Raw genomic sequence first — 13,449 nt, 5'->3', positions numbered from 1 at the left:
TAAAGACGCGGCACTGGGTTTTGTACCCACGGCTCCGGCTCCTTCCTGCGCCCGGCTGTGGCCCCACCATGTATTGCCCTGGGGCAACCCCCACTCCGCAGAGCACGAGGCCACAGGGCAACCCCCGGCATCGCCCTGGCCCAGGGGTGCAGTGGGGAGGGGGCACAGCCAGCCCGGCCAGGGGGTCCCGCCGTGGGCCCAGGGGGTCCTGCTGCCATCAGAAATCCTCATCCCAGCCCGAGAATTCGTCCTCCGCTGGCGTCCAGTCGACCGAGAAACGCTTGAAGTTGGCGTAGGGGTGTCCCTGGAGGGGGACGGGGTCAGAGCCGGCCCCTCCTGCCCCCGGCAGCGCCCCCACGAGCCCCCACCTCACCTTCTTGATGAGCCGCAGCGTGGGTGCCTCCAGCTGCCGCAGCGAGAGCTTCCTCCACTTCAGGGCCCCGAACCACCTGGGGGGGGGGAGGCTGCAGGAGGGGCCGGAGGGGGCGCGGGGCCCTCAGCCACCCCCCCCTCACCTGTGCTTCTTGATGCCGCGGATGCCACTGGCCGTGTTCCCCAGGCGCTGCCCCGGACGGCGCCTGCAAGGGGATGGCGTGGGGCAGGGGCTGGGGGGGGCACCCCCCTGCACAGTGGAGGGCAATGATGTACCCAGGGGACCCCCCCCATGCACACCGGGGCACCCAAGTGCCTCCCAAGTTGCCTCGACCCTGCCCAGGGCACCCCACTGCACCCAGCACCCCCGTGCCCCCCCTGCCCTTGCAGGACCCCGCACTGGCGCCCCGAGCACCTGCAGAGCTTGCCGATGAGGGAGCAGGCGGCCTCACTGAGGAAGGCGGGGAAGGCGAAGATGCCGTCCAGGATGCGGCTGTAGATCTGCCGGGGGTCGGCGCTGTGGAAGGGGGGCCTGCGGGGCACGGGCAGGTGGGCCGTCGCCGCGTGGGGGCTCGGCCGGCCCCGGGGGGCGCGCGCTCACCTGCCCACCAGCAGCTCGAAGGTGAGGATGCCCAGCATCCAGAAGTCGACGGCAAAGTCATGGCCCTCGTGGCGCAGCATCTCGGGTGCCAGGTACTCAGGGGTCCCGCAGAAGGAGTAGGTCTTCTCGCCCCGCCCCAGCTCCTTCGCAAAGCCGAAGTCAACCTGCGGGCACCGGCGCTGTCAGCCAGCGCAGCCTCCCCAGCCCCCCCCACCCCCTCCCCGGGCACCGCTGTGGCAGTGCTGGCACTGCTGGGATGCCTGCCCCAGTACCAGCTTGACGTAGCCGCGCTGGTCCAGCATGAGGTTCTCGGGCTTCAGGTCGCGGTAGACGATGCCACGGCTGTGCAGGTACTCGAGGCCCTCCACCACACAGGCGCAGCAGAACACGGCCAGCGGCTCCTCAAAGCAGCGCCTGCGCAGCAGGGACCGGCAGTCACAGGGCACGGCACGGCACGGCACGGCACGGCACTGCCACCAGGGCCCCGGGCTCGCCCCAGCTCCGTACATCTCACGCAGCTTGGTCCACAGCTCGCCGCCCTGGCAGAACTCCAGCAGCAGGTAGACGTACTGCCTGTCCCGGAAGGTGCCGAAAAACCTGCCGGCAGAGAGGGGTCGGCAGGACCGCGGCAGAGCCAGCACTGCCCCGACCCCTGCAATACCCCCCCGCCGCCCCTCCAGTGCCCACGGCCCCCGCTCTCACCCCACGACGAAGGGGCTGCGGCTGCCCGCCAGCACCCGCCGCTCGGTGCGCACGTGCTCCTGCTGCTGCGTCCGCACCACCCAGTCCTTGCGGATCCGCTTCAGCGCGAAGAGCCGCTCCCGGCACCGCACCTGGGCGTGGGCGGCCGTGGGCACCAGGACGGGCACCGGGACAGGCGCTGCTGGCCACGGCAGGACGGGGCCGGGTGCCAGAACCAGGGGGGGTCGCAGGGTCTGGCTCTCACCAGCTCGACCCTGCCAAAGCCGCCGGTGCCCAGGACGACGCGCTGGCCCTGCCGCTGCCCCTCCTCGTAGCACACGGCCACCAGGTCCTCCAGCCGCAGCGGTGCCGGGGGCTGCCGCAGGCTCGGGGACCCCCAGCCCCTGCGGGTGCGGACCACGGCCCTGCAGCACCCGCCCTGGCACCCTGGGGCTGCGGACCCCCAACTCTGCCAGGGCCCAGGACCCCCCGCTGCTCCCCAGGGACAGCACTGGGTTGGACCCTGGGGACCCCAGTGCCATCAGCCTGGGCCATGGGGACTCTGCAGCACCCAGAGCGACCCCAGGGACCCTGTGTCACCCAGCCAGACCACAGGGACCCCCAGCACAGGGCTCGGCCTTCGCTGACTTGCTGCTGTCTGCCCCACCATGTCCATGCCCTGAGGCCAGGGAGCCCCGTCCCAGGGCAGGTTGGCCCCATCCCCATTGCTGTGCCCATCCCATCCCCATCCCATCCCATCCCATCCTGTCCCCATCCCATCCCATCCCCATCCCATCCCCTCCCCTCCCATCCCGTCCCCATCCCATCCCATCCCCATCCCATCCCCTCCCCTCCCATCCCATCTCCATCCCATCCCCATCCTATCCCATCCCATCCCGTCCCCATCCCATCCCATCCCATCCCATCTCCATCCCATCCCCATCCCATCCCGTCCCCATCCCATCCCATCCCATCCCATCCCCATCCCCATCCCATCCCATCCCATCTCCATCCCCATCCCCATCCCATCCCATCCCCATCCCCATGCCCATCCCCCTCCATCCCCATCCCCATCCCCATCCCATCCCATCCCGTCCCCATCCCCATCCCACTCCATCCCCATCCCCACCCCATCCCAACCCATCCCATCCCGTCCCCATCCCCATCCCCATCCCACTCCATCCCCATCCCCATCCCACTCCATCCCCATCCCCATCCCACCCCACCCCATCCCATCCCATCCCGTTCCCATCCCCATCCCCATCCCCATCCCACTCCATCCCCATCCCCATCCCCATCCCCACCCCACCCCACCCCATCCCATCCCGTTCCCATCCCCATCCCCATCCCCATCCCCATCCCACTCCATCCCCATCCCCACCCCACCCCATCTCCATCCCCATCTCCATCCCCACCCCATCCCATCCCTCACTGACCGCCCGGGATCCTCCGGGGCCGGCCCCTCTGTCTCCGACATGTTCCTGGGGTGGGCAGGAGCCGTGGGCGTGGGGGCAGTGGGGCCAGGGCCAGCTCAGCCCCGGGCACCCGCACCGTCCCCTCCCCCCGCCCCCTCCCCACAGCCCCACAGCCCCCTAAGGACACGCACAGGGTGCGGGGGCGGCGGGGACCCAGCCCCATGTGAGGGGCCAGGAAGGAGCCGCCTTGGCCGGGCGGTCCGGGGGGGGGCCACCTCGCGTGGGGCCGGGGCGAGCAGTGCCCCGAGCCGCGGGGCTCGGCGGGAGCAGGACGGCACCAGGACCCGTCTGGGCCACGCCGCAGCCCCCGGCCGGGCCCCTGTCGGCACCGGCCACCCTGCACCCATCACCCCGGCTCCCCTCACCCCAGCCCTCCCCAGGCCATGGCCCCCCCCCCGCCCTGCCCCCTCCATGGCCCCCCACCCCCTGCCCCCCCATCCAGCAGGATCCAAGCTGTCCGGCCAGAGCAGGGCCCCCCCACGCTGGAGGGTCTCCCCTGGGGACAGGGGCTCCCCACGGAGCCCAGCACTGCCCTGGGGTCCCCCGAGGGCTTGGGCGTCCTGGGGGCTCCGGGGGGACACTCACGGCTCCGGGAGCTGCTGGGGGCAGAAGGGGCTGATCTCAAGGAAGTCTCTGTGGGGCAGAGGAGGGCTCAGTGGGGTGGGGGGGTCCTGGCCGTGCCCCCGCAGGGACAGGCTAGGAGGGGACGGGATGTGGGGACACCCACTCCTTGGCCACGGTGATGCAGGTGACGTGTCCCTGGGCCTGGCACGACGCCGTCCGGCGAGTGTTCCTGCGCAGAGGCTGGGGGTCACGGCGGGAGGGGGCAAGAGGTGGGGGGGTGCATGGGGGGGGGCATGGGGGTGTGCACAGGGAGCTGGTGCAGGTGAGCTGGCACATGCCCCATCCTGGTGCACCAGGGATGCCCTGGGGATGCCCTGGGGATGCTGCGGGCAGCGGGGTGTCACTGCAGGGGGGGTGTCACCGCAGTGGGGGTGTCACTGCAGGGGGGTGTCACCGCAGGGGGGGTGTCACTGCAGGGGGGGTGTCACCGCAGGGCTGGCCCAGTAACATCAGAGCCAGGCAGCAAGGCTGGGCTGGCACGGCGGGTGCTGCCAGGGCGGGGGTGCAGGGGGCAGCCTGGGCACCTACTGCAGCAGGGAGAGCTCCCCGAAGTGCTCGCCGGCGCCCAGGACGCGGAGCAGCTTCTCCTGCCCGTCCACTCGCCGGGTCACCCGCACCTGCAGCGCCGGGACGCGGGGACGGGCTGAGCGGGGACGGGGGGCACAAGGCACGGCATGGCCCTCGCCATGGGGGGGTTCCCCATGCGGTGGGGTGCAGGGTGCCGCACCCACCTCTCCCTTCAGGATGATGTAGAAGTTTTCCCCCTCATCGCCTTCGTGGATAATGACGTGGCCAGGCGCGAAGGTGCACTGCAGGGAGCGACAGGGCGGGCAGGGGGCAGGGGGGGCAGGCAGCCCCCCCCAGCCGGTGCCAGACCCGCCATCCCAGGCACATCCCAGTAGCCGCAGCTGCCGCGCTGCACCCCCGACCCCCCACAGGGACGTGTCCCGGGCCCCCCAGGGCCCCGCGTGGGGGGACCCTTCTCGGGCGCCCACCCACCTCCTCCATGGCGTCCAGCAGCTTGGAGAGGTGGCTGTCGGAGAGGTCCTGCAGCCAGTGCACCCTGCGGGCGAGAGGGGCCGGCTGGGCTCCCGCAGCCTGCCTGCACCCTGCCTGCACCCTGCCTGCACCCTGCCCTGCAGCCTGGAGCCCAGCACAGCCGCAGGCAGGGCAGGGCCGGGGAAGGGGATGGAGAGGCACAGGGCTGGGGAGGAGACAGGGATGGGGCAGGGATGGGGATGTGGTGGAGGTGGGGCTGGGCAGGGGAACGGAGATGAGATGGGCGTGGGAATGGGCATGGGATGAGGATGAGGACAGGGATGGGAACAGGGATGCAGATGAGATGGGAATGGGGATGATGACGAGGACAAGACTGGGACTGGGAGGGGACTCTGCAGCCAGGGCTGGCAGGAGGGGCCGGCACCCCTCCAAGGGGCTCAGGGTGCGGGGCCTGGGGGCAGTGGGTGCCGCGGGGTGCTGCCGATGGGTGCCAGGCCCCACTCACATCCGCAGGGAGCCCAAGATCTCGGCTCGTCTCTGCTTGGCGTTGCTGGTGGCGATGGCGCGGTACCGCTGCCTGTCGATGGCCCAGAGGCGCACGGGGCTGAGTGCTGCGGCAGAGGGACGTCAGCGGGGGGGTGGGGGGGGGACACGGGGCCCTGGGGGGGGGGGCTGCCCTTACCCCGCACGGTGGCGGTGCGCTTGCAGTGGTAGAGGATGGCCAGCTCCCCGAACACATCACCCGGCCCCAGCGTGCGGAGCTGCCGGCCCTGCTGGCTCACGCTGAGCTGCCCCTCTGCAGAGAGACACGGCCCGCGGCGGGCAGCATCACGCACACGTGTGCACTGCACACACACGCACACACATGCACACGTTGCACGCATGGGACTGCCCCGCAGCAGGCGGCCTCGCACGTGCACCCTGTGCACACGGGTGGTGCATCCCCTGCAGCGGGTGCGCACACACCCACAGGGGGGCACAGGCTCACACAGGCACACGCGTGTGCCGCAGCCCAACACGCACACATGGCAGATGAGCTCACCCCAATGCACACCCACATGCGGGCACAGACACCTGCACGGCTGCAGCACGCCTGCACACGTGTGACCCAACCCGCGTGACCCCCACGCGTGCCGGCACCGCGCTCTCACCTGCCACGATGTACATGGCGGTGCCCTCGGTGCCCTCGGCCAGCACGGTGTCCCCGGGGCCGTGCCAGACGGGGGCGAAGCTCTGGGCCAGCGCTTCGGGGCAGCCCTCGCCCAGGCGCCGCAGGAACTCGCTGCGTCCCACTGCCTCCGCGATCAGGCCGAGGTCCCTGGGGGTGCAGGGACACAGGCAGGGCAGCACCGGGCCCCCGGCCCCGCGGTCCCCCACCCCGCCGGCTACCTGCGCGACTTGGGGCTGTTGGGCACGCTGAGGGCGGCGTCGCTGGCGAGGGGCTCGGGGACGATGGCCGGTGCCCGGCTGTCCCGCCGGCCGGGGCGCTGCTCCACGGCCTCCTCCCGCACCACGCTCCGCAGGAAGGTCCTCTCCTCCTGCAGCCGCAGCTCCCGCAGCCGCTCGTCCATCCCAGCGCCCTGGGGTGTGGGCAGGCGGGCAGCAAGCAGCACGGCGGCACCCTGCCACAGCACCAGCCCCTGGCCCAGAGCCAGCCCACTCCCCCAGGGCAGGGAGGGGAGATGCTCCCCGGAGCGCGGGGGCACAGCCCCACGCGGCACAGCTGGGCTCATCGCAGTGCTGCCAGCCTTGGCTCTGCACGGCCCGGCACAGCATGGCACAGGTGGGCATGGCACAGCATGGCCGGGCACGGAAGGGCACAGCCTGGCTGGGCATGGCATGGTCAGGGACACCCTGCAGTGCCGGGCACTTGGCCCTCACCGTACCCCAAGTCCTTGGCCCCAGCAGCTCCAGGGGCGGCGTGGGCAGGGCCCCAGCACAGGCAGGAGGGGTCCCCGGGGGGTCCCAGCCCCAGGCAGCTGCCGGCAGGGTCTGCCGCGGCCCCGCGGCGAGGGAGGTGCGGGCTCCCACAGGCACTGTGCCCGGGCGCTCCCTGCCCTGTGCAAAGGTTGTGCCGCCAGCACGAGGGAGCCTGGAGGGCCTCAGCGCAGCCCCCTGGCACGGCACGGCACGGCACGGCACGAGGATGCGGTGACCCATCCCGTCTGCCTGGGCACCCTGGGCTGCGGCAGCTGCCGGTGCCCGAGGGCTCAGCCCCGCTCCCCATCCCATGCCCGGCCACCTACCTGTGCCGCCGCTCCCGCTCCTGCCGCCATCCCCACCAACCCGCGCTGCCGCCGCAGCACAGCCCGGTGACACATTAACCTGGGCCCCCGCCCAGGATGCGCCCACCCACACCTGCGCCTGCGCCCCAACCTGCACCCCGACCTGCGCCTCGAATTGCACCTTGACCTGCACCCCGACCTGCACCCTGACCTGCACCCCGACCTGCACCCCAAACTGCTCCCTGACCTGCACCCCGACCTGCACCCTGACCTGCACCCCGAATTGCACCGACCTGTGCCCCAACCTGCACCCTGACCTGCACCCCGACCTGCATCCCGAATTGCACCCCGACCTGCACCCTGACCTGCACCCCAAACTGCTCCCTGACCTGCACCCCGACCTGCACCCTGACCTGCACCCCGAATTGCACCCAGACCTGCACCCCGACCTGCACCCTGACCTGCACCCCGAATTGCACCCCGACCTGCACCCTGACCTGCACCCCAAACTGCTCCCTGACCTGCACCCCGACCTGCACCCTGACCTGCACCCCGAATTGCACCCAGACCTGCACCCCGAATTGCACCCCGACCTGCACGGGGGTGTGCGTGCACCGGGGGGGGAGGGGGGATGTGAACAACTCGCATGCGCGCCGTCCCTGTGCGCGCGTGCCATGGGTGTGCAAGGGGCTGTGCGCGCGGGCAGCGCGCGGAGAGTGTGCGGGGGAGCGCGTGCAGCCGCGCACGCCCCTCCACCTGGCGATTGCGCGCATGCGCGCCGTGCGGTGGGGGGGCGTGGCCTCAGGGGCGGGTCCCGCATGGCCGCACCCTGCCCTCGCCCCGCCCCGCTAGGAGCCCGGGGAGTGGCCTGGCGGCGGGCTCTGATTGGCGGCGCCGTGAGGGGCGCGGCGCGGAGGCGGGCCCTGATTGGCGGGGCGGGGCGGGGCGGGACGGACGGTGCCGGTGCCGGTGCCGGTGCCGGAGCGGAGCGGGCCCAGCATGGCGGCGGGGGCGGGCGCCCGCCGGGACCCCGGGCCCGGCCCCGCGGGGGAGAAGCGGATCCTGTGCGTGGGGCTGGTGTGCCTGGACATCATCAGCGTGGTGGAGGCCTACCCCGCCGAGGACTCCGACACCAGGTACCGCGGGGCGGGGACGGCGCCGCCGGGCGCTGCCGGTGCCCCTCCCGGGGCCGGCCCGGCGCCCACGGCCCGCGGCCTTGCAGGTGCGTGTCGCAGCGGTGGCAGCGGGGCGGGAATGCCTCCAACTCCTGCACGGTGCTGGCGCTGCTGGGAGCCCCCTGCGCCTTCATGGGCTCGCTGGCCCCCGGGCACGCCGCCGAGTAAGTGGGGTGCGGGGGGTCCGGGCTGCCGGCGGGGTCCTGGGCCACCCCCACCCTGACGCTCCCGCCGGCACCTCCGCGTCTCTCCCGCCGGCAGCTTCGTCCTCGCCGACCTGCAACGCTACGGGGTGGACGTGGGCCATGCGGTGCCGCAGCCCAGCGGCTGCCTGCCCGCCTCCGTCGTCATCGCCAGTGCCAGCCGGGGCACCCGCACCATCCTGCATGCCCACGGGTGCGTGGCGCCCCTCACCCCGCTCTCTGTCCCCCAAGTTTCATTGCGGCGGATTTCCGGCATCGGGGCGTGGATGTGACACACGTGGCCTGGCAGCCCCACGGGGACGTGCCCTGCGCCTGCTGCCTTGTCTGCCCCGCCAGCGGCTCCCGGACCATCGTGCTCTACGACACGTAAGGGCGCCGGCCCCACTCGCCTGGCGGGCAGCACTTGGCCGGGCCAGCTCAGGGCTGCAGCCCCCTCCCCACCTTCGCCCTGGCCGAGCCGGGCACCCAGGGCCACCCTCTGCACCCCGGGGGTCTTACAGTGCTCAGCCCCTGGCAGAGGCTCCGCCGGCGCCGGCCCAGCGCTGCCTGCTGGGGGTCCCGCGTGCCAGATTGGGTGATTCCCTGTAATTCTGCACACACAATCGCTGCCAATCGTCCCTGCAGCCCCCGATCAGTCCTCTCTGTGCCGCAGCCATGATTGGCAGCGGCACCGCTGCGTGGCCGCGTGCTCCGTGTGTGGGACAGCCGGCATGGTGCTCACAGGGACACCCTGAACCCGGTGCCTGGGACAGCACTGCCTCGGCCATGCCGGTGCCGGCAGGGCAGCCGTGGTCCTCACCCTGGCAGAGGGTTGGTGGTGGAAGGGGCTGCCAGGCATCGCCGACCCCTCCGGCTCCAGCAGCTCCAGCGTGGCTGCTGCCGCACCGCCCTTTGAGTCCGTCTCAGGGTCCATCGTTAATGACTCTCCCGGGCAGTGCCACCCCCGGCGCTGCCCTTCGCCCCTGGCCGGGGCCACCCGGGGCCGCCCCGCGCTGCGGTTGGGGGTCCCCCCGCCCCGCCTGACCCCCGCCCCGCAGGAACCTGCCCGACGTGACGGCCCGCGACTTCGAGCAGGTTGACCTCTCCCAGTACAAGTGGATCCACTGGGAGGTGAGCCCGGGGTGGGGGGGACCCCCGGGGCGGGGGGCGGACCCCGGGGGCAGCCGGTGCCGGTGCCAGGTGGTGTGCGCCCGCAGGCCCGGAACGCGGCGGAGCAGGCGGCGATGATGCGGCGGGTGGAGCGGCACAACCGGGCGCGGCCGCCGGCCGAGCGGGTCCGCACCTCGGTGGAGGTGGAGAAGCCGCGGGAGGAGCTGCTGCCGCTGATGGGCCTGGGCCACGTGGTGCGGGGCGGGGCTTGGGCGGGGGCAGGGCTACCGGCGCGGGGCGGGGTTAGGGCCGAGCTGTCGAGAGGCAGTGTCGCTACGGAGGGGGCGGAGCTACCGGTGCGGGGCGGGGTCAGGGGCAGGGGCATAGGTGGAGCTATAGAGGGGTGGGGCTTTGGTGGGGCAGGGCTATGGGCACTGGGCGGGGTCAGGGGCAGGGCCGTAGGTGGAGCTATGGAGGGGCGGGGCTTGTGTTGGGCGAGGCCATCGGCGCTGGGCGGGGTCAGGGGCCGGGCCGAGCCATCGAGAGGCAGTGGCGCTTGGAGGGGGCGGAGCTACCGACTATGGGCGGGGTCAGGGGCCGGGCCGTAGGTTGAGGGGCGTGGCTTAGGTTGGGGGCGGGGCTACATGTGCTGGGCGGGGTCGGGGGCCAGGGCGGGGAGGGGCAGTGGGCGCGGGAGTTGGGGGTCCAGGTACGGGGCGGTCGGGGCGGCGGGGCCTCGGGGGCGGTGCAGGGGTCGGGGATGGGGGGCAGTCGGGGTGCGGGGGCACAGCATGGCTGGGGTGCAGGGGGTGTCGCCCCCCGTCCCAGCCCCTCTCCCGCAGGTGTTCATCAGCAAGGACGTGGCCCAGCACTTCGGGTACCGGTCGGCCCCCGAGGCGCTGCAGGGGCTGCGCGGTCGCGTGCAGCCGGGGTAGGGGGGGAGCGGGAGGGGTGTGGGTCGGGGGGGGCGGGGGGCACGGCCACACCCCACACTCACCCATCCAACCCCCCCCCCACCAGGGCCACGCTGATCTGTGCCTGGGCTGAGGAGGGGGCCGATGCCCTGGGGCCCAGCGGGGAGCTGGTGCACTCGGACGCCTTCCCCCCGGAGACCCTCGTGGACACGCTGGGAGCCGGGGACACCTTCAACGCCGCCGTCATCTTCGCACTCTCAGAAGGTGGGCACAGCAACGGCGCAGCCACGGCATGGCCATGGCACAGCTCGGTCTGGCATGGCCCGGCACGGCCTGGCTCAGCTTAGCTTAGCTCGGCCCGGCGGGGCTGATGAGGTGCCCGTTCCCCAGGGAGAAGCCTGCAGGACGCCATCACCTTCGGCTGCCGGATTGCAGGCAGGAAATGCGGGATCCAGGGCTTCGACGGCATTGTTTGAGCCGGGCGCCCCGTGCCAGGAGAGCCCCCCACCCCCGGGGCATGCCTCCCCCCCCGCTGCACCCAGCACCCCCCCGCCCTGCTGCCAATAAAGCCCCGCGCTGCCCCTCCACCGCCTCCTGCCCCCCGGGCTGTGCCTGGCCCCTCTTTGCGGCCGGGGGCCGCAGCGGCTGCGGGGCTGCACTGACCACGGCCCAGGTGAGCGCTGGCGGCAGCGCCTGTATTTCTCCGTCAAGCCACGTTACAGGGGCAACTGCACAGTCCCGGCCCCACCGTCCTCCCCAGCCCCGCCGCAGGCTGGGGGGGCACAGGGACACCCCCCCACTACCATGGGCCCCGAGCGGGGCAGGGAGCAGCCAGGACACCGCACCCCACAGCCACTGTGGGGCTGGCACAGCCCTGCCCACAGCCCCCCACCGCCTACCCCTCCCCGGGGTCCCCCCAAACTAGGGCTGCCTCCCCCTCGGGGGCTCCAGCCTCGGGGGCTTCAATCTCGGGGGCTTCCTCTGCCTCGATGGCTTCAGCCTCAGGGGCTTCCTCCACCTCCATGGCTCCAGCGCTGGGGGCTTCTGCCTCAGGGGCTTCCTCCGCCTCCATGGCTCCAGCATCAGGGGCTTCAGGCTGGGGGGCTGCCTGCCCCTCTGCCGGGCCATGCCCTGGGCCGCTCACCCCCGTGTCCTCCCCAGGCGTCTCCACGTCCCCCCTGGGCGCAGCCCCAGCCCCTGGCAGCGGCTCCCTGGGTTGCTGCAGGAGGGGCTGCCCCGGGGGTCCCTGGCCCCGGCCGGGCCAGAGCAGCAGCTCGGAGGGGTTGAGCAGCCCGTCCCCACTCAGGTCCTGCGTCTCCAAGGCCTGGTCCACCAGCACAGCCACCTGCGGGGACAGGGTGGGGATGGGGTGAGGGCCCGGCTCGGGGGCTCTGTGGGGTGCGAGGGGCCGTCCCTGTGGGACCTACCGTGTCAGGGTCCGGCTGCCCCCCACCCCGCTGCGCCAGCACCGTGCCCAGCAGCTGCAGCAGCTCCAGCCCGTCCAGGTGCCCGCTCCGGTCGTGGTCATGCAGCACGAAGAGGTAGAGCAGGGCTGTGGGGCACGGGGTGCTGTGGGGCTGGGGCCGCGTCCCTGCCCCCGCCAGCCCCCCGGCCCCCTACTGCTGCACAGCCTTACCCTGCTCCCGCGTCATGGCCTCCGCATCCCGCTCCGGCAGCCCCAGGCTCCTCACCGCGCTCCACAGCAGCCTGGGGGCAGCGGGGCTGGGGTGGGCATGCACCGCCCTGCCCCACGGCCTGCCCCACAGCCAGCTCTGCCCTATAGCTGTCCCCAGGACCACCCTGCCCACAGCCAGCTGGGCACTGCCCATGCCCTCTCCCCCCATTTGCCCCCCCCCCCGCTGGGTGACTCCCCGATGTGCAGCCCCCAGGCCAGGGGTGCAGGGCTTGGTGTGGTGGGGCTCCCCAAGGGGCAGGGACTCACAGCAGCGCGGGCAGCTCCGGGCTCAGCGGGTTGGGATCAGGATCCAGCCTCGTGGCCGCGGGGGCCTCAGGCCTGGCCAGGAGAGGGGGGGTGTTACCTGTGCCCCTGGGTGGGGGAATGCCTACCCTGGCCAGGCCTGACGTCCTCGCAGTGCCCTACGCCCACACTGCATCCACTCCACCCACAACCCCCACAGCCCTGTGTGCACCCCTGTGCCTTGTCTGTACCCATGAGCCCTGTCCTTGGCCATGCACCCCCAGACCCCCGTGCCCACCCACAGTCATGTGCCCCAGCAACGCCTGTGCACTCCACCTGCACCCATGCACCCCACCTGCACCCACGCACCCCAGCTGTACCTGTGCACATCCCCCCCCATACCCGGGCACCCATCTGCACCTGCGCCCCCCTGTACCCATGTACCCCACCCACACTGTACTATCCCATACTCATGCACTCCCCTCATACCCGTGCACCCCAGTCACACCTGTGCCCCCCCATACCTGTGCCCCCCAGCCTTGGGGGCAGCCTGCGCCACCGGGACCAGCAGCAGCAGCAGCAGCAGGGCCACCAGCAGGTTCTTCATCCCGTGATGTTGGGTTGCGGCTGGGCAAGAGCAGCTGGGTGGGTGCCCCTGGCTGGGCGGGGGGCTACCACACTCACTTACGGTCACAGCGTGGTCCCACCCGTCCTGGAGCCCTCCCGCCCCACCCTGCTTCTTCACTCCCCTGCCAGCCCTGCCTGCAGCCCCTGCCTGCCGCCCCTGCCTGCGCTGGGGTGCACACCCACCGCCACCCGCCTTCGCACCTGCGGCAGCTCCCCCGGGCTCCCCCCGGCCCCGCGTCCCGGGGAGCGTCCACCGGCTCCAGCGCGGCGGGGACACGCTGGCACCGCCGGGACGGCTGCGCGGCACGGGGGAGTGCGCTGCACGCGTGGGAACGCTGCGGGGCACTGCACGCACAGCGCATAGACCCCTCCCCGAACACCCCCCCCCCCAAGCCCGCCGCCCCCGCTGCCCACTCACCCGGTCCCAGTCCCACGTCTCGGTGCCGCTCGGTGCCGCCCGCCCCGCCTCGAGCCACGTAGCCGACACGTTCCCCCGCACCGGCACCGGCCGAGCCCCGCCCCGCCCGCCGGGTCGTTCCCCGCCCG

General features: G+C 72.8%; 3 protein-coding genes across 5 annotated transcripts; 1 reads left to right on the top strand and 2 right to left on the bottom strand.

Annotated features, from left to right (window-relative positions):
- Positions 1–14: 14 nt before the first annotated feature.
- LOC142079990 (cGMP-dependent protein kinase 1-like) lies at positions 15–6,323 on the bottom strand. Its single transcript, XM_075144713.1, has 19 exons — positions 6,142–6,323; positions 5,904–6,070; positions 5,435–5,548; positions 5,258–5,363; positions 4,753–4,816; positions 4,485–4,562; positions 4,282–4,370; positions 3,857–3,922; positions 3,715–3,762; positions 3,091–3,135; positions 1,920–2,058; positions 1,676–1,806; positions 1,481–1,570; positions 1,246–1,387; positions 974–1,137; positions 788–904; positions 516–578; positions 374–449; positions 15–304 (listed from the first exon to the last, which is right to left on the bottom strand). The coding sequence occupies exons 1-19, from the start codon at positions 6,321–6,323 to the stop codon at positions 218–220; spliced, it is 1,968 nt and encodes a 655-aa protein (XP_075000814.1). The 3' UTR covers positions 15–217.
- A 1,634-nt stretch (positions 6,324–7,957) lies between these two features.
- KHK (ketohexokinase) lies at positions 7,958–10,945 on the top strand. 2 transcript variants are annotated; one of them, XM_075144708.1, is made up of 8 exons: positions 7,958–8,113; positions 8,200–8,316; positions 8,587–8,721; positions 9,393–9,465; positions 9,552–9,698; positions 10,287–10,375; positions 10,465–10,622; positions 10,749–10,945. In XM_075144708.1, exons 1-8 carry the CDS (start codon positions 7,977–7,979, stop codon positions 10,832–10,834), a joined length of 942 nt encoding a protein of 313 aa, XP_075000809.1. In that variant the 5' UTR covers positions 7,958–7,976; the 3' UTR covers positions 10,835–10,945. The 2 variants fall into 2 exon arrangements, with proteins under 2 accessions (XP_075000809.1, XP_075000810.1); XM_075144709.1 differs by lacking the exon at positions 8,587–8,721 and adding an exon at positions 8,414–8,548.
- Positions 10,946–11,027: 82 nt separating this feature from the next.
- On the bottom strand, positions 11,028–13,396 carry CGREF1 (cell growth regulator with EF-hand domain 1). Of its 2 annotated transcripts, XM_075144712.1 has the most exons (7): positions 13,322–13,396; positions 12,801–12,903; positions 12,301–12,372; positions 11,995–12,065; positions 11,786–11,910; positions 11,377–11,703; positions 11,028–11,343 (listed from the first exon to the last, which is right to left on the bottom strand). In XM_075144712.1, the coding sequence occupies exons 2-7, from the start codon at positions 12,881–12,883 to the stop codon at positions 11,254–11,256; spliced, it is 768 nt and encodes a 255-aa protein (XP_075000813.1). In that variant the 5' UTR covers positions 12,884–12,903; positions 13,322–13,396; the 3' UTR covers positions 11,028–11,253. The 2 variants fall into 2 exon arrangements, with proteins under 2 accessions (XP_075000813.1, XP_075000812.1); XM_075144711.1 differs by having other exon boundaries at positions 11,028–11,703.
- Between the last annotated feature and the right edge of the window lie 53 nt (positions 13,397–13,449).

The sequence above is a fragment of the Calonectris borealis genome, chromosome 3 (assembly GCF_964195595.1).
Source record: "Calonectris borealis chromosome 3, bCalBor7.hap1.2, whole genome shotgun sequence".
Taxonomy (NCBI): domain Eukaryota; kingdom Metazoa; phylum Chordata; class Aves; order Procellariiformes; family Procellariidae; genus Calonectris; species Calonectris borealis.
Note: the sequence above shows the minus strand (reverse complement) of the source record. Positions and strands in the feature narration are given on the sequence as shown.